The 20,504-nt window shown below is 38.8% G+C and overlaps 1 protein-coding gene across 4 annotated transcripts in view; it reads left to right on the top strand.

Moving 5' to 3' along the window:
- Window positions 1-20,504, top strand: part of MLC1 (modulator of VRAC current 1) — a 789,519-nt gene that overhangs the window by 663,912 nt on the left and 105,103 nt on the right. For 2 of the 4 annotated variants that reach the window (XM_044088777.1, XM_044088779.1), the window contains one exon: window positions 8,491-8,658. The exons of 1 other annotated variant lie outside the window; for it this stretch is intronic. In XM_044088777.1, coding sequence (XP_043944712.1) covers window positions 8,491-8,658 — 168 coding nt within the window. The remainder of the gene's footprint in view (window positions 1-8,490; window positions 8,659-20,504) is intronic. One more of the 4 variants, XM_044088778.1, reaches the window with a different exon arrangement.

The following is a 20,504-nucleotide window of genomic DNA, read 5'->3' as shown; positions in this document are numbered from 1 at the left end:
CCAATAACACCCTGTGCAAGTGATGATAACTGTGCCATATCCTTGTTTTCTATATTTTGGATTCAGGGATATATAACATTTGTGTCTGATGCTCAGGCTGCATAGCTGACTTAGTGCTTAGTATATCTGTGTTTGTGATGTTTTGCTAATTGTACTTTCGACATATTTTGGTCTAGGAAAGTTAGACAGCTGGTAGCATTAAACAATTTTGTGCATCAGTCTTTTAATAATCTTCTGAGGGTTGTGAAGTCAGAAACTGAAATGTGTCTCATTACTTTCTAACTTCTATCTTTAATAATTTTCCAATACAAAAGTATGATGCCAACCGAGGACATTCAATGACCATCAGTACTTTTGCAAGGTATGCATGTCTGAATCTTTGATGCTTGAGGCCTACTACTTTATAGAAGACACAAGTAGTCACACAAGTCTCTGCTGTCACATGCTAAAGTAATTTCTGTACAAATCAACCAACTTTTACTTGCAACATTCAAGGATATTCCATTAATTCGTATTATTACACAATATACTCCAGGTTCAACACTTGCATTGTAAATCCAGCAGTTGCAACATTTTTAGTTCAGTGCCGATTCTATCTGATGCAAGCAGTACACAGCCATTACATGGTAGGTAAACGTTGTGAGAGTTGCCTGGCATCAATGTTACTATATATATGTGCATAGGAGGAAGGTTTTAGGCCCTTAGGTGGTGAGTGAGTGTGATATACATTGTTTCTTAGCCAGTGCAAGGGCGTATTGAGCATGCCTATGTCTGTCTACACTCACAGCAGCTGCTGGTTCCCCCTCTGACTCCTCACCTGTGTGTGGTTGTGGTGACCTTGCCATTGGTGGTGGGATGTGTGTCCCTTCCCCTTGTTGATCCTGTTGAAGCTGCTTTCTCAAGATGATGTTGCGTAGCATGGCACAGACTGTGAATATTTCAGTACATGTATGTGGACTGTAATGCAGGGGTCCCCCAGATATCTAAGCACTAGAACCACAACTTACCAGCCCAGCCACACACTCTACGATATTTCTGGATTGAGCATGTGCTTCATTATAGCATTCTTCTGAGGGTGTGTGTGTGTGCATTTTTAATGGGCATCATTAGCAACAGTTCTAGTGATTAACCTGCATCCCCCAGTAAATGATCCTGTGGGATATCCCCCCTAGCAAACATCTGATACAGTTGTGAGGTGTGCCAGATATGTGTGTCATGGTAACTGCCTGGTGTGCCAGCAAACACATTCAAGATGATTCCCTTGACTTTACACACAACTTGGTAGCTAATAGAGTGGAAGCCATTTCTGTTAATGTAGCACTTTCCCTGTTCCCAGGGTGGTACCTTAATTTCTATATGTGTACAATCTATGGCACCCAGTACTTCATGGTAGTGTGCTACAGGGTAGAACTCCTGCATATTTCTGGCCCTATCCTTAGGAGTATGGGGAAAATATATGTGGTCACTAACATGTTGGAGCATAGCATTCAGGAATTGATGGAGGATCCTGGATGGTGATGTCTGTGACACCTCCAACATGTTCCCATGTTGTTTTCTGAAAGGCTCCTGTAGCTAAAATTCTAAGTACTACACATACCTTTGTCTCCACTGGTACGGGTTACCCTCAGTTTGCCCTGGCTCTGAGTTGAGGATGACAGAGGTTGCAGAGTTCCTTTAGTGTGTCTCTATCCACCCTGAAGTGCTCTTAAATGGGGTCTGAAAGCTCTTCTCCTTCTTGGCTGGGGTCTATTAGCAGCAGCAGCAGCATAGACTTCAGCCTGTTGCACACACACATGAATTAAAACAACTGCAGCCCCTAACATTCTTTCTGTGTAGGCTCCTTTCAGTGGCTGTATTCCAATAGGTTATGGAATTCACAGGGAAAGCCAGCACTGAGTCTACACGATTGCTTTATAGCTTGTTGAAAGGTTCTCCATCTTGGATTACTTGATTAGCATACAGTTCAGCTCCTTATGCTGTAATTAGCATGCCACAGTGTTTACCATGGTTGTTCAGTGTGCTATCATGTGCACTTTGTGGTATGATGTGCACACAGTGTTAGTGAACTGTGTAAGGTTTATTGAATCTGCCTGGGACTTTAATTGTGTGTGTGTGTGTGTGTGTGTGTGTGTGTGTGTGTGTGTGTGTTAGTGAGAGTGAATGGGGGGAGGGTAACAATGCATAGGCCACCACTGTTAACTACCTTAGGAAAGTGCTGATATCCCCTCATGGTAGTTAAAAGTGATTCATAGACATGCAAATTCGTCAATAATAAGGTATTTTTTGATTGAGGCTAATGTGTCTTAAACATGCAAGTAATGCATCATGGAAACAGGGCCTTTTACCGCAACATCCTAACTCTCTGAAGCCTTTCTTCCGAATGCCTGCTTGGTGATAGTGTTTTACTTACTTATATAATCCAGTCACTTCAATGTCTTTTAAGTATTAAAATATATACTGATCCGAACATCCTGGACGTTGATGTGAAGTATTTTAAGTATTAAAATATATACTGATCCGAACATCCTGGACGTTGATGTGAAGTATTTTAAGTATTAAAATATATACTGATCCGAACATCCTGGACGTTGATGTGAAGTATGCATTCTGGCTATGCCTCTGGAACTGATAGCATCTCTAGCGGTTTTCTAACAGCTCATGAAAGCATCATAAGATTTTTGAAGACTAGAAAAGGGCAAATGTAATCTCCTTTTGCAAATATGAAGGCAAAGGAGAGGCTGGTGACACTCTGACCTCAGGTATAAAGTCATGGGGAGAGTGCCAGAGATAAAATCTTTTCGAATATTTGGCAGTCAGTTTTGCTCAGGAAAGAAAGCAGGAAGAGCTGACAATTATAAGTGGAATTGATGAAATACTGATCCAAGCCATGCTTTCATGTTGCATGATATTAATTATGAAACATGATTTGTAGAGAAGAAAATACAAAAACATTATTGTCTATCTGCATGGATGATATCCACAATATTATGCACTGTTTAGGAGCTATCCTTTTTCTGAAGACACAAATGTGAAATACTTAAGTTACATGCAGGTAGCACATTTGGAACATGTAGCCATATAAAGAAAGATTAAAATTAACTCATTACATCCGACTGACGACTGGGCAGCCACGGTGGTGCAGCGGTTAGCGTTGCTCACAACAAGAGGTTCTCCAGTTCGATTCTTGGCTGGGGTGTCTTCTGTGCGGAGTCTGCATGTCCTCCCTGTGGTCGTATGGGTTTCCTCTGGGTGCTCTGGTTTCCTCCCACATCCCAAAGACATGTAGTAGGTGGATTGCACACTCTAAATTGGCCCTAGGTGTGAGTGTGTGCATGTCTGTGCCTTCTGTGGAAGGTTGGGCACCGGGCTGGCAATTCGACACCGTAAAACTCCACTGCCAATCATGAGTAGACAGATGATCTGCTGTGGTGACCCCTAACCGGGAAAAAGTCGAAAGAAGAAGAAGAACATCCGACTGACGCCTCCAGCTACATCTGCAGTTAACTCATACTGACGCCTCTAGCTGTCAAATATTGCTTGTTTATATTTGCGCCAATAATTCCAAAACCATGCTATGTACAAGGTTTTAAAAGAGTTCACTGTACAGCTTACACAATGGCAAACTCAGCTGCATTAATATTTGACCTCTGTCTAGTGCAGGTAAATAGATATTAATTGTTGTTTTTTATGATATTAATTTATATAGATATAATTTTAGAACCAAACAGAAAAGGCGTTCAGTATGAATGTAGAAAACAAACCCAACGGTAAAAGAACGCTAAATCCACGGACTCTGAGAGACACCAAAAATTTCACCAATGCAGAATAAATATCTAGTACTTGGGCTATACTGTAATAGTATAAGTATACACCAACCACTCAGTAGACATAAAAACTCGATTCAATGACAGAAAATTAGTTAAGCACTTTCACCTGCTAAAATACGGGCTTCATCAGAACATCTTTAAAATAAAACTGTTACAATTTAAATACAGAATTTGGCACCAATACTAAATAAATTTTAAAGTGACCATGTACCCCCATCAATTCCAAAAGTACATACATGCATCCTATACACATTATTTTCTAACTTCCATGTTGTTCATCAAATAATAGATAAACAAATATAAAATACTAATATATAAAAATGTAACCATATTTAAGTGTATATACATAAACATTTTAACCCCTTAAAAATATCTATTATTGTTGCTTAGCAACATCTGTGAACTAAAACAATCATCTTATAACTATACAGTAACATGAAATGCTATATATGGCATCTGTCCATAAGGTTCACACAACTACAGTTAATAAGACTGTGGCACAAGGTATATACCTATAAAATAGCCAAAAGTGGTTTGATACTTACATAATCATTAAGCCCTGGTGGTGTGGAGGCATCAGTTAGTAATTGCCACCATAATTCTTTATAGGACAATATGGCCTTAGTATTGCAGTATACAGTCTCAATATATATATAAGTGGCAATATTGTTAATAAAACTGAAATTGCAGAAATGAAATGGATCGCTATATTACAATCAGATAAAGCTCTAGGGTTAAATGGTGTGGTGCCTTTAAGGCCTGCACTGAAGGCACATAGGTTTCTACATTAATTCTATTGTAGTGTTACCTTATTGGATACTTTGTAGTTTAAATTTAACTACTAGGTGTGTGTTGGATTAGATCTGAAGAAGCACCTTGAGAGTGAATGTGCTTATCGCGTTTTTTTTTTTTTGTTTTATTGTTGTTATTAAAGCATATGGTTTTAGCCATGGTAGTCAGACTGTTTTTTTTTTTTACAAAAATATTAAGTGTCAGAATGAGTTTACTAGGGTTAGTCATCTAGCGCCATACCTCTCAACCTGTTAGAAATCTGGACAAAAGCACAAATAATGGGGGGACAAAGGCCTAAAAATATGGACACTTTTTAAATATTGCTCTTGCAAACTTAGAAAGTTGATAAAATAACAGGTTATACATTAGCATGAATTTTCTGAAGGGCATAAAGTTTGAAACTCAAATGTGTGCCATTATTTTCTGACTTCAGTCCTCAATGATTTGGTAGTGATTTGCCAGAAAACCTCAATTGTATGAGAAACAGACCAAAAATATGAGGCAAAAATCAGTACATTCTGTGCAAATCTGTGCAGTTGAGAGGTATGTGACTAGGTAGAGTACCTCCACCCTTTCTAGGGAGAGAGACATATGATGTCCTTTGATTTTTTGATTCAATTAGCCAGAAAAGAAGTGGAAGAGGTCACTACAGTCTTCAGCCATAGGAAATTAGCTTGACCCTTTACAACTATTTCCCTGTTCAGGTAGTGACTCTTAGAAATCATGATTCAGTTACAAAAGTTAATGAAGCAGAAGTTTCTCCCAATATTTTATGCTTCATAGTTTTTATTACAGGGGAGAACTGGTGAACAGCTCTTGGAGACAGCATGCTACAGTACGTAAGATATGGGACTGCAGTGTTAAAGACCTGCATACAGTCGGCTTACATTTACATTCTTGTGAGCCTAGGTAAGTCAATTAACTTCATTTTACTCAGTGGCATCCAGAAAAAGGAATATGTTTGTTGAGGAAATGCTAGGCGAATTCCCTTTTCAATACTCTATATATAAAGTAAAAAAAAAAAAGTGGAAAGATAATTCAGTAGTTTTGAGGAATCCTACCATTTATTTATTTATTTTACATTTGTTAACCGGGATGGTCCGACTGGATACATGTCCTTTTTCAGCGGAGGCCCGGGGAGAAAAGCTCCAACAGAGTTACATTGATAATTAGGTACAGTAAATGAGCTGAAAGAACTTAACAAAAACATAGGCTATTTACATACAAGTACAAGACTGCCATTACTATTTCTGAGATTACTACAAATGTAACATTAATAACATATTAGCAAGGACGGTAGGCAGTATATTGACATAGAGTTAGACAGGATACATATTTCTTTATCACAGTATACAAAGTACTTATCATCTTAGCTAGTTGTTTATGTTTTAGTTAATGGCACAGAGCTAGTCTGGGTTTGAGCAAGGACATAGCCAGTGTGACTTGAAGTGGAGTTTTAGACTATTTTTGAATTGACTTAGAGAAGTTGCAAGCGTGATGTTATTTGGGAGAGAGTTCCATATTTTACCAGTGGTGTTGGCAACAGCTGGCCACCACCTAGGTTGAGAGATTTAGTTGTTTGGACAAGGAGTCTGTTTGCTGAGCGAAGGCAGCTTAGATTGGAGTAGGGAGTCATTACGTTTTTTAGTGCTGGGGTATTCTCAGGTTGTTTAAGGATTTTGAAGGCCTCTATGAGTTGGGACTAGTGAAGAAGATGTGGGAATTCTATCCATCCAAGCTTTTTCAGGTTAGTACAGTGGTGTGTTCTGTAGGGTAGGCCTGTAACAAACCTGGCAATGTGATTATAGCAGGATGAGAGCAGGATCTGGCCAGATCAGATTTGTTAAGGTGAGTGAGGACAGGAGAGGCATATAGTAGGGTAGAGAGAAGGTGTGAACGGGCTGTGGCTGCCCTGGCATTCGGGGTAAGGAAGGCTTTAATTCTATATAGTGTCCCAAGTTTCTTGTTGACTGACTTAATGGCTTGGTTGATATGTATATCAAATCTGAGTTTATTGTCAATGTTTACTCCTAATAGTTTTGTATAGGTGTCTGGGGAGATGATGGTCCCATTATTGGATTTTATAGTGAAGTTTTCAGTCGGAGATCTATTGGTTGGTTAGAAGAGAAGTAACTTGGTTTTGTTTGGATTTAAGATCAGGAGATGGTTGGCAAGCCAGTTTTCAACTTTGGTGAAGCTATGTTGGGTGGTAGTTAGTAGATTTGCAAGAGAGGCATTGGAACATATTATAGTCGAGTCATCTGCATATTGAATGCAGGTGGCTTCAGGGATGACTGTTTGGATGTCGTTTATGAAGACTGAAAAGAGGAGAGGTCCTAATATGGAACCTTGAGGAACTCCTATGGTATTTGGTAGTAGGCAGGAGAGCTTGTTTTGCCACATTACTGCTTGTTGTCTCCCAGTGAGGTAAGCTTGAAACCAGTCAAGGGCTGGAGTATCTAGATACAGGGTTTTTAAAGTATATAGAAGTAACTGATGGTTTACCATATCGAAGGCTTTCGATAGGTCCAGGAAGAGAGCGGAGGATATTTTTTTATTATTCCGGTTAAGATTAATGTTTTCAGTAAAAGAGAGGAGGGCAGTGGTTGTACTATAATGGTATGTATTGCAGACAATGTATTAAAAGGTTTAATTGCAGAAGCATTTGTAACAAAATGCTCATCAGCATAACTTTATGAAGTATGATCCTACAAAGTGAAGATGTGCTTAAAGACATCCCTGAGGGGTACGCTGGGAAATTATGCTCCACCAACATTGAAACTACCTTAAGTAGTGACACAGCTGGCCACTTAGGGAAACCTGTCATTGAAACAAGTAGAATGCCTACCTAAGTAAAACTACTACAGTTCCAGTGCTACATTTTAAAAGACATTTTTTTCAATATGTCCCTCCATCTGCCAACAATTGAGCCTCTTCCCATCAGGTTTGAGTTTGTTCATTCCCTAATGATATTCCTTGAGATCTCCTAGGACGGGAGCTGTATGGAGGGGCCATCATCCAGGCAACCTTCAGGGAGCTTGTGCTTTCATTCCACCTATAAGAACGTTTTTGTATGAATGACCCCAACTGTCCTTGGGTGATGATGTGGGTACCTATGCCACTGTAGGGACTACGATGCTCATCTAATACTTTGCATGTGCTCTCTGATGCATGGCTGTCATTTCTAGCAAGCTTGTAAGATATCTGTCTTTGGGTTATCTAGATCATGCCATGGAAAATGACAGGAAAGGGTTAAGCTGGATGTGCACATACTTAAATACTTCTACATGGTTACTTACTGCTCAAAACTCTGACAAGATCAGCAAAGGGATTCCAGCAGGTCTTTGTGTGTGCTCTGAGGATCAAAATGTTACTTTCCTCTGTGCTCAAAATGGCAATGGTAAATCAGTTCCATATATCTGTAAAATAAATTTTCAGTGATTTTTCTTTGTCAAGAAAGTTAAGGCCTATACATAAGAGAGCTAAGTTCTGTCTTGCAAGGTGCATTGGAGTGAACATAGGTGGCCCTAGGGAGACAGCAGAAATAAAACAAGGAGAACAGTACTGATTTTTAATAAAGTAGCTATGGGATGTTCAGTCTGGAAATTTATATTACTGAGGGGGAAGTGATACCACTTAGGATGTCAGCTTAGGGTGCAGTGAAGCAGGCATTTCCACAGAAAAATAATTTTGTAGTTCGCTCGTATTGGTTGCACTATGAAGGCGCACCAGTTCTTAAAACTGAAACAGAAGATATTTATACTTGCAGATCTGTGTTTGATCAACTTAGTAAATAATAACTAGTGTATATGCTATAATAGTATAACAATTTAAAACAATTTCAAAAGATTTTATTTTATTTTGGTTTTAGCAGTCGTACGATGTCCTTATGCTGCTTTTGATGGTCTCTTTGATGATTCAGTCATTTCTTACTTTGGCTACTGTCATCCATTGTGTGATCTTCAAGATGCAAGTGAAACAGCATGAAGCAGTGTGGGAAGTTTCACAGTTTACCAGACATGAACCAAAGACAATGGAGGTGAGGTCAAATGTCACAAATACATGCTAAGAGGGGGGTTATGATGTTTTTTTTTTTTTGTTTTATAACTGACTTTCTATTAGTGGTAGAAAAATGAACACATATATATATATATATATATATATATATATATATATATATATATATATATATATATATATATGTATATGGATCCCTATCAGATGACAGAAACCTCATATGACTGAAACTCATTTGACTGAGACCATAAGACTGAAAATGCAAAATACTGAAAAATCACTTGACTGAAACCCATAATACTGAAATCTTACAGTGCTAAATTTGGATGATGTAAAACATTGGGGAGTGTGGGGGGGCATAGCGCCCACCTATTCTGGTTATATATTGTCCACTTTACAATTCAGTATGTTGAAATTTAGCATTGTAAGATTTCAGTATTATGGGTTTCAGTCAAGTGATTTTTCAGTATTTTGCATTTTCAGTCTTCATCTGATAGGGATCCATATGTATATATATATATATATATATATATATATATATATATATATATATATATATATAATATATTTATTTATTCTTAAAAATGAATGTATTTTTTCTTAGAGTTCTGTTGTGTCTTGCTGTCAGACCTGCTCAGGAGAGGCCTTGCATGAAGGCATGATAAAATTCCTCATTCATAAAAAGATGGCTTCAGTTCACTGAAGGCAGTGCAGATTGACAAAAAGTTTGAAATAATGTGGTAATAAAATCAGAAAGACAAGAAGTAGTACCACTGTCACATACACAATATAAAAAGTTTCCTTAATTCTGAATAAAGAATATATTTTAAAACTAGAGGGCAAAACAATTTTCAGCTGTAGAGAAAACACAGGCATTTGTTTTATTTAATTATATACTGAGTGACTATGAGCATCAGATCTTGGACTCAGTCATGACCTAAAATTAAAATTAAAAAAAAAAAAAAACACAAAAGGATATCAAGGATGAGTAACAAACCATTCTAGTGTCAAGTAACCATTACACAGTGAAAATACTGTACTAATCAAGGTGAAAATCAGTGTTGTACTAATCAAGGTGAAAATCAATGCTGTTGTACTAATCAAGGTGAAAATCAATATTGAACTGATCAAAGTGAAAATCAATACTGTTGTACTGAACAAAGTGAAAATCAATGCTGTTGTACTAATTAAGGTGAAAATCAATACTGTTGTACTAATCAAAGTGAAAATCAATGTTGTACTAATCAAAGTGAAAATCAATGCTGTTGTACTAATCAAGGTGAAAATCAATACTGTTGTACTGATCAAAGTGAAAATCAATACTGTTGTACTGATCAAAGTGAAAATCAATGCTGTTGTACTAATTAAGGTGAAAATCAATACTGTTGTACTAATCAAAGTGAAAATCAATGTTGTACTAATCAAGGTGAAAATCAATGCTGTTGTACTAATCAAAGTGAAAATCAATACTGTACTAATCAAGGTAAAAATCAATGTTGTACTAATCAAGGTGAAAATAAATTCTGTACTAATCAAGGTGAAAATCAATGCTGTTGTACTAATCAACGTGAAAATCAATGTTGTACTAATCAAAGTGAAAATGAATACTGTACTAATCAAGGTGAAAATCAATGCTGTTGTACTAATCAAAGTGAAAATGAATACTGTTGTACTAATCAAAGTGAAAATACTGTTGTACTAATCAAAGTGAAAATCAGTGCTGTTATACTAATCAAAGTGAAAATCAATACTGTTGTACTAATCAAAGTGAAAATCAATGTTGTACTAATCAAGGTGAAAATCAATGCTGTTGTACTAATCAATGTGAAAATCAATGAGGTTGTACTAATCAAAGTGAAAATCAATGTTGTACTAATCAAGGTGAAAATCAATGCTGTTGTACCAATCAAGGTGAAAATCAATACTGTTGTACTAATCAAAGTGAAAATGAATACTGTACTAATCAAGGTGAAAAATCAATGTTGTACTAATCAAGGTGAAAATAAATGCTGTTGTACTAATCAAAGTGAAAATCAATGTTGTACTAATCAAAGTGAAAATGAATACTGTACTAATCAAGGTGAAAATCAATGCTGTTGTACTAATCAAAGTGAAAATGAATACTGTTGTACTAATCAAAGTGAAAATACTGTTGTACTAATCAAATTGAAAATCAATGCTGTTGTACTAATCAAAGTGAAAATCAATACTGTTGTACTAATCAAAGTGAAAATCAATGTTGTACTAATCAAGGTGAAAATCAATGCTGTTGTACTAATCAAAGTGAAAATCAATGTTGTACTAAGCATGGTGAAAATCAATGCTATTGTACTAATCAAAGTGAAAATCAATGATGTACTAATCAAAGTGAAAATCAATACTGTTGTACTAATCAAAGTGAAAATGAATGCTGTTGTACGAATCAAAGTGAAACTCAGTACTGTTGTACTAATCAAGGTGAAAATCAATGCTATTATACTAATCAAAGTGAAAACCAATGCTGTTATACTAATCAAAGTGAAAATGAATACTGTACTAATCAAGGTGAAAATCAATGCTGTTGTACTAATCAAAGTGAAAATCAATGCTGTTGTACTAATCAAAGTGAAAATCAATGTTGTACTAAGTAAGGTGAAAATCAATGCTATTGTACTAATCAAAGTGAAAATCAATGCTGTTGTACTAATCAAAGTGAAAATCAATGCTGTTGTACTAATCAAAGTGACAATGAATGCTACTGTACTAATCAAGGTGAAAATCAATGCTGTTATACTAATTAAAGTGAAAATCAATACTGCTGTACTAATCAAGGTGAAAATCAATGCTGTTGTACTAATCAAAGGGAAAATTAATGATGTACTAATCAAGGTGAAAATCAATGCTGTTGTACTAAACAAAGTGAAAATTAATGTTGTACTAATCAAGGTGAAAATCAATGCTGTTGTACTAATCAAAGTGAAAATCAATGCTGTTATACTAACCAAGGTGAAAATCAATGCTGTTGTGCTAATTAAAGTGAAAATCAATACTGTTGTACTAATGCTACAGTCATAAAAAACTACATGCTACAGCTAATGACATACACTTATTTTTTAAGTGCACTTGCTTTAAATGACTTCAATTTGTGTGTGTGTGTGTGTGTGTGCGTGCGCGTGTGTGTGTGTGTGTGTGTGTGTGTGTGTGTGTGTGTGTGTGTGTGTGTGTGTGTGTGTGTGTGTGTAAATGATGATGATTATTATAATAACTTGTTTCTGATCATTTAAAGCATTTAAGCAATGGAGCATTTATCAGGCTTGTCGGCAGTATATTTCTTACTAACTGTTATTTCATTTAAAGCATTTGCCATACTGTTACTTTTTATTTTATTATTACACAAAAGATTAGAAAACCAACCAAATGATCAAGTTAATAAAAAGTAAACATTTCAGTTTAATTTTTACTATTGTTGTTTATGTACTGTGTTACTGCAAGGGATCATGGGATCATAGGAGGTTACTAGGCTATTGGCCCTGAGGCCCTTATAAGCCTAGCCAAGAGTTTAGCCCATGTTTAGACATGTCAGCACCCAGAGCCCCTGTCCAGCAGGGACACAGGTGGAATCCCAGGGGTGTATTTTCTATTTCCCTCCAGTTATCCAGGTTGCACTTAAAAAGGTTTAATGAGGTACTCTGATTTATGTGAAGATGGAGTCTATTCCACAGTAAGGGGAGTCCCTGGGACACAAATCTGTGCCGCCAACAAGTCCAATTGATGTCACAGACCAGATTGAGGTCACTTGTGTGAGTTACTCAATTGGAACTTGACTTGCAGATATGCAGCAGTCCCATCAAGGCGGGGTCTGAGATTGCTTTGTATGCCAGACAGAGGTCACCTCTGAGGAGTCTGTATGAAACTGAGTAGAGGGACAGGGCTTTTAGCCTATCTGTGTAGAGTAGATTTTTGTGGCCCTGGAGTCTCTGGGTGAGGAATCTCTGTGGTCTCTCCAGCTGCTGCATGTGCTTTGCGAGGTATATGCTGAAGGGGGTGTTGTACTCAATAACTGGCCTCATAAGGGAAGAATACAGGGATGTTATGACCTCTTTGTCCCTGGATGAGATACCGTTACTTATGAGGTGGGCCATGTAAAAAGCTTTCTGTACAATGGAAGCAATATGGTGGTCAAAAGTCAGGTTGCTATCAACCTGGGTTCCCAAACCCCTCACGACTGATTGTGTGCTTAACCACATTGTTATTAATGTGATAATATGTGGGGACATCACTCTCCCCAAAGGGGATGATGATGCATTTTTTGGCATTCAGCTTGAGGCCATGCTTCTGGCATCAGTCATTTGTTTGGTTGAGACCCTCTTGGAGGACGTCCACATCACTTGAGGAATTGATCACTGTGGCCAGCTTGCAGTCATCTGCAAAACTGTCCAGCCATACCCCACTGGTTTTGGCCTGCATTTCAGAGCAGTATATAATGAATAACAGAGGCCTCAAGACCAATCCCTGGAGTATGTCACTCATTACAGGTCTACTGCTAGAGGTGGCTTCCCCTGTTTTGATTAGGTGGGTTCTATCAGTGAGCCAGTTTGCTACCCATATGGTAACATATGGATTGATGCCTAGTTGAGAGAGTTTATCTATTATGCCCGAGTGGGGAATAGTGTTGAAGGCTGTGGCCAGGTCAAGGTAGGTGGTGGGCACTGTCTTCCCCTCGTCTATGGCTTTGGTGACTGCTGCAAAGAAGTCGACCAGATTTAACAGACATGACTTTCCCTTGACCAAACCAAACTGTGTGGGGTCGAGTGTTTGGAGGTTGCCAATGTCCCTGTTAATGAGGTCTATGATAATCCATTCCATGGCCTTGCAGATCAGGCTAGTTAGGCTGATAGGTCTATAATTTCCTGGATTGGTGGGTGCTCCACCTTTGTGTAAAAGGATAACAGTGGCTGTCCACTACTCAGTTGGGACAAAGCTGGTACTCAGGTTTTGTTTGAATAGGGTGCCTAATGGTGCTGCAAGGTCATGCCTGAGTTCATGTAGGATGCAGCCTGGGATGCTATTGGGTTCCATGGAGGCTGTATTTTTTTACTTTGAGAGGGCAGTGGTGACCTGTTCCCTAGAGATTAAGGGAGGGGGGCAGGTACTGGGCATGTCCTGATTTATTGATGGGGGGACAGAGGGGTGAAGTTTTTGCTGAATCTGTCAGCCAGTAGGTTGGCTATATCTATAGCATTTGTGTATGTGGTGTTCTTGACCACCAGTTCTGAACAGATCTAGGTGCTTCCTTTGAGAATCCAGACATATGTGAAGAAGCCTTGTGACTGTCTCTAGTAGATATGGCTCGATGTTGGCTTTAGAGGATTTCACTAGTGCTCTTATTTGCTTGTTCAGGCTAAGGAGAGATTGCTCCCAGTTGGGCACCTGCTCCTTCTTGGTCCTGAACAGCAATTTTTTCCTTTTGTTATGTAGTTTATTTATTATAGATGTCCACCAGACAGGTTTACTCTTCCTTGCAGAGGATGATTTTGTTCTGTTGGGTATTCCTGATTCCATGCAGCTATATAAATGCTTGTATAGTACTTTGGGGTAGATTTGGACATTGGTGCCAGTTCCTACAGAGGGGGAGGGGACTGTGAAGCTGTTTATACCATCCCTCAGGAGGTTGTAATCAGCTTCAGAGAAGTTTTTTTGTTTGACTCTAGCTAGAGGGGGGTCAGGAGAGATGGTGACTTTGAAAGTGACCACTTTATGGTTGGATCTTACCAGGCAGGCTGATACTGTAGGGGTACTGCAGTGGTTACTCATGTTGGTTAATACCAAATCCAAGATATTATCACCTCTTGTGAGGTTATTGACTAGCTGTTCCAAGGAATTTGCATTGATAGAATCGAGGAATCTCTGGGCATTTGTGTTCTGGCATGAGTAGTTTTTCCAATCTATGGTTAGGTAGTTAAAGTCACCCAGGATCAGGGTAAAGAGTTGAATCTTGATAGATTTGAAGAAGCCCAGCTAGGTGGAGTGGGCATCTTGAGTCAAATTTGGGGTCTGTAGCTAGCTATGATTTGAATAGGGGTCTTGTCACTGGTTAACTGTTCCTGGAGTGTCTCCTGTGCTTCATACTGTTTGACCAGCCTGGAGGTGTGTGTGTCTTTAATATATAGTGACACTCCACATCCTTTAGCTTTGCTGTGCATAGTTTGGGGTCTGAATGTATGATAGGATGAGTAACCAAGTAAGGCAGTGGTTTAATATTCACAGTACTGCAGGTAATATTTAAAGGGACAAGATGATGTGAAACACTCAGCAGAGGAGAAACAAATCTTAATATGGGCTGGGTTGATGCAGATGAGTTAGAACTGATGAGGTAACAAGACTCTGGGTAGCAGATGAAAATGTTACATTTGTGTGGTTCTCAGCTGTGGCTAAAGGTAATGCAAAACCAGAGGCAGATGGACTAAGGATGACAGACTGACAGGTCAGGTAGAGAAATTGTAAATGAGATGGATGGAGAAGAGAAAAGAGGCAGTGATGCAGAGGGCCGAAGCTGATTGCGACAGCCTAAAAATAACAACATACAAGTAATTACCTCCGCTAATGAAGCCACTCCTACTTTGTATAGTGCAAGGAATGTTTTTCAGAGTAGAAACCTAAGGGAACTCCAGCCTCACTTCTGCCTGATGGAAAAGGACTGCATTGTCACATTTAAATAAACGAAATGAAATGGAAACTGTGCAAGGATCTAGTACAAAATCTAAACATAATAATTAAAATTAAAAAAGCATAAAACCAAAAAAGAAGCATTACAATGTTGTGGAAGAATGAACTATTATTCATATTAAGAATATGACAATTGGGTTTCAAGGATATTGCTTCAGAGATTATAATGCCACCCCAACAAACTGATACATTCATTTGAAAAGTAATCTGAAACATACTGAATGTCTTCTTATACACATAGATGTTTGTAAATGTGCTGCTTATGGACAGTTCACACATGAGAGTTGATAAGCTTTCTTATTGGCTGGTCATACCATTTGTTTTGCAAATGTCTGCATAAAGACATTTTGAAAAGTAGCCCCGTCTCCTTATATTTATTAATCTTTCATTGCAAGTGTAGTCTTTGTGCAAGAAGACAGCAGCCCTGTCCGAAGCTGTAATCGGGTGTAAACCTCCATTATTTTTATGTTATCGTTATTTGAAGCCCACTCCCTTTTCCACAAGCACCATCTAATTTCACTTAAAACTACTGCTAGTCTTCATTTACCACTAAACATTATGTCATTTATTCTTTCAAGCCAAATGGTCCACACAAAGTTTAATAATTGTTTCTGTTTTACTAACATATTCCTTATTTTTGGCTATAATATCCATATGTAATCATATCCATATGTATTTAATTTACCTCCTTTATGTTTTCAAAGAACCTTTCTTTACATAATTTCTCCTAAACATTTGCAACCCTTACACATTGTAAGGAAAACACGTTCTGTAGTTTCTACTTTACCACAGTATATATAAACTCTTTTACTGATTGTTTGCATGGCGTATTTCCTATTACTGGTAATTTATTAATAATTAATCTCCATAAAATATCTTGACATTGTGCTTGCATATTACACCAGGCTTTTCATACCTTTATAGCTTTAAATTTATTTTTCATTAGCTAACTCAGCCCGAGGATAATATTGTCTCATAATATTTTTGTAGCACACCTTCCTCCCATTTGCAATGTCATTGATTTTTATTTTCCATATCATGTATACATTCTTTTCCTGTTTTCCTTTCTAACATATCCCAATGCCAGTCATATTTATACTTTAGCGACTTTACTACTAACTTCTCATTTGTATTATTTGTCCCAAGGAAAATGTTATACAAATTCTAAAAATCAGCATAAACAATTGGGTTTACTAATCCTAAATCTCCAGCTTCCTTATACATGTGTAAGACTCCTGTCTTCATTGGCTTCAGTCTCAAACCCCATATAAAAGAAAAAAATAATTGTAATTCTTTTTCCTAGATTGTTACCAAAATGTAGACACTTGCTAAATATGTAATCTTTCTCAGTATAATTGAATTAATCAAATAAACATTTTTATAAAAAATGTCTTGGATGTTTTCCAGCAACAACAAAGCTCCCTTATTTCATCTGTTATCCTGTTCCATTGCCCCTCTATTACATTTTACCCCAAATATTATTCCTAACACAGAGATTTCTTTCATCAGAAATATACTCTTACCATCTTTACTATACCACCAACTCCTTTGCATTTTCCTTTATTTAAACTAATGGCCATGTTTAAACACTGATGTATATAACATACAACTTCTTTCATCCAGGCTTTGTTTTTTTTGTAATCAATATAATATCATCTGCATAAGTAAACATGACTGGAATTTGCATCCCTTCATTAGTAATATAAGTAGCACCTTTCATATGCACATGCACATCTCTAACTAATACAGTCATAACTAATGCAGACAATATGTTATCGATGTATATGCTGTTCCTTATTCCTTTGCTTAACCATCCATTCATTACAGGCTCATAGGTTCATAGGTTGGTACTAGGCTATCGGCCCTAGGGCCTATACAAGCCTAGCCATAACAATTCCCTGGCTATTCCTTCCCACACTATTTACTTCCCTGGACCCCTGTCTAGCAGGGCGACTGACGTGATCCCTGGGGTGAATTTCCTTTCTCCCATCCAATCGTCAAGGTTCTTAAGAGGGCCAAAGAGGTGCTCTGCTTAACATGTATGGGCAGTCTATTCCAGAGTGTGGTGAGTCTCTGGGTCAGGAACCTATCCCTCCAGCATGTTTTGTTTATTGTGATGACAAGGTTTAGATCCCTGGAGCATGTGGCTCTGAGGGATTGGGATTTATTTAAGTGTGGCATGTCCAACAGCTCTGGGTTTGACATGGCCTTGTATGTTAAGCAGAGATCGCCTCTGAGTAGATGATATGTGACAGAGTATAGCTGGAGTTTTTTAAGGCGGTCAGCACAGGGCATCTGCTTCAGGCCTGTGATTCTTTTAGTGAGGTATTTCTGCAGCCTCTCCAGTTGTTGCAGATGTCTTGAGAGATACATACCAAATGGGGCGTTTTATTCTATAATGGGTCTAATAGGGGATGAGTATAGTGGGACAATGACCTCCTTTTTTCTGGATGAAAAGCCCTTAGTGATGAAGTGTGCCACATAGAAGGATTTCCTGACTGTTGGGGCAATGTGGTTATCGAAGGTGAGACCACTGTCCACCTGTGTCTCTAAATCTCTTATCACACTTTCGGTGTTTAGTGTACTGCCACCTATATGGTAATTCACGGGTACATCTTTTTCCCAAAGAGGATAACTATACATTTCTTGGCATTGAGCTTGAACCCATGGCTCTGGCACCAAGCATCTGTTTCTGTAAGGCCCTTTTGTAGAGTATCCACATCATTTGGGGATTCAGTAATGGCTCCCAGTTTGCAGTCATCTGCGAACTTTGTTAGCCAGAGTCCCTTAGTGTTGGCGTGGAATTCAGAGAAGTAGATGCCAAACAAAAGCAGTCCCAGGACTGAACCCTGAGGTACTCTACTTGTCACTTGTCTGGAGCTGGATTTGGAGTCAGCTACTTTTACAGTGTGGGTTCTATCAGTAAGCACAGTTAGCAACCCATTGGGTGACGTAGGAATTAATGCCCAGCTTAGTAAGTTTATCTATGATTCCAGAGTGGGGGATGGTGTCAAAGGCCTTGGCAAGGTCTAGATAGGCTGTGTGAACCACCTTACCCTTGTCCATTGCTCTGGAGACTGATTCAAAGAAGTCAATCAGGTTCAGGAGACAAGATCGGCCCTTCACAAACCCAAACTGGGTGAGGTCCAGTGTTTGAAGGTTGCCAATGTCTTTGTTTATACGTTCCATGATAATATGCTCCATGGCCTTGCAGATAAGGCTTGTCAGACTAATGGGACAGTATTTTCTGGGATCCAAGGTGGATCCCCCCTTGTGGAGTGGGATAACTGGTGCTTTGCGCCACTCAGTGGGCATGAAACCTGAGGTGAGGCTATGATTAAACATGACACTTAGGTGAGGTGCCAGTTCATATTGTAGTTCATGTAGTACACAGCCTGGGATGTCATCTGGTCCCATGGATGCTGTATTCTTAGCTTTGGAGAGTGAGTTTTTTACCTGTGTGGCTGTTATTACCGGAATTTGGCAATCTTCCGGTATTGAGATGGGCCATTTAGGGGGTGAGAGGGGGGTGAAGTTGGCACTGAATCGATCTGCCAGAATATTGGCAACATCCTTGGGATCAGCATATTTAATGCCATTCTGTTTTAGCTCAGAGCAGATCTGAGCATTGCCATTTAGATTATTGAAATAGTTATAGAATGCCTTATGGTTGTCTTTGGAATCTTTGGCAATTTTATTTTCATAACTAGCTTTGGAGGATTTTATGAGGGATCTCAGTTTCTTACTGAGGCTGGTAAGGGAGTTTTTTGCATCCTGGGATTTTCCTCTTTTCTGCAACAGTTTCTTCCTTTTGTTGTAAAGTTTGTTTATGGCAGGGGACCACCAGATTGACTTCATTTTTTTGGATGAGAGCATCTTGGTTCTATTTGGGATGGCACGATTCATGCATAAGTGGATGTGCTCGTACAGTGCCTTAGTGTAGGATTCAGCAGTTGAACTTTCAGTTCCCGTCTGCATGGGTGTCATGAAGTTTGTCACTTCTGACTTGAGTAGCATGAAGTTGGTTTTGGAGAAGTTTTCTATGGAGGTTTCCTTACTGGGGGCTGGAGATGGGATGTGGATGTTAAGGGTGATTAGCTTATGGTCAGACCTGACTAACGAGGGGGTGACCATAGGTGTGGAGCATCAATTTCCCATATTGGTAATGACCAGGTCTAGGATATTGGAGCCCCTGGTAGGACTATGGATTAGTTGATCCAGGGCTTTGGAATTTATGAATTCCAAGAACCGTTGGGCAAAGGTGTTGGTACATGAGTAGTTTTCCCAGTTAATGGCAGGGTAGTTAAAATCACCCAGTGTAAGGGTGTTTGGTTCTATCTTAATATTTTCCAGTATATTTAGAAAGGTGTAATGAGAATCTTGGGGCATGATGGGGGATCTGTAGCAAGCTACAATTTGGATTGCAGTCTTACCTAGTGTTAGTTGCACCAGGAGAATTTCAGACGCATTGTGTTGAGCAACTAGCCTCCTGGTGTGAATACCTTGGTGAATATTGACACTCCTCCCCCTTTAGTGTTTTGGTCCTGGTTTGGTGGCTGAAAAGTGTGCTAAGAGTTATAGCCTGGTATTGCAGGGGTGCTCTCTGGGGCCTTGAACCAGGTCTCAGTTACTGCACAGATATCAATGTTCTCTATTTTTAGGAGTGCCTCGAGAGAGTGCATTTTGAGGTTTAGACTTCTAGCATTGAATAGCATTACCTTCGGATTTTGCATGCTTGTACCTGTTACGGGGGTGGTTTTGTCCTTTGAAATTTGCCTAAAAAAGGCAGTATAGGGGTGGTAAGAGCCTTAGCCAGTAACCTGAATCCCAGGGGCGACAGGTGCAGACCATCTCTGGCAAAGCATCGTGGTCTGTCGATCATGTCGTCCCAGGCAGACAGATACTGGATCCCCTTTGAATGACACCAGAAGCTTAGCCAATTGTTGAAGTCAATAATTTTGTCCTTATATTGTGGTATCATTCTGGGCAAAGGCAGGATGCTACTCAGGGCTAGGGTCATACCTGCCTGGGCCACATGATCTGAGAGCTCTTCCATGTCTCTTTTCATGTAGTCCAGGGAGGTATGTCTCAAGTCATTCACTCCAACATGGACAATGACAGAGTCATATTTGTACTTGTTGTGGAGTGATATGAGTGCATGTG

This window comes from Protopterus annectens, chromosome 11.part0 (genome assembly GCF_019279795.1).
Source record: "Protopterus annectens isolate FY-2018-M chromosome 11.part0, PAN1.0, whole genome shotgun sequence".
In the NCBI taxonomy this organism is placed as follows: domain Eukaryota; kingdom Metazoa; phylum Chordata; order Ceratodontiformes; family Protopteridae; genus Protopterus; species Protopterus annectens.
The sequence above is the reverse complement of the archived record's forward strand: the minus strand, read 5'-3'. Positions and strand labels throughout refer to the sequence as shown.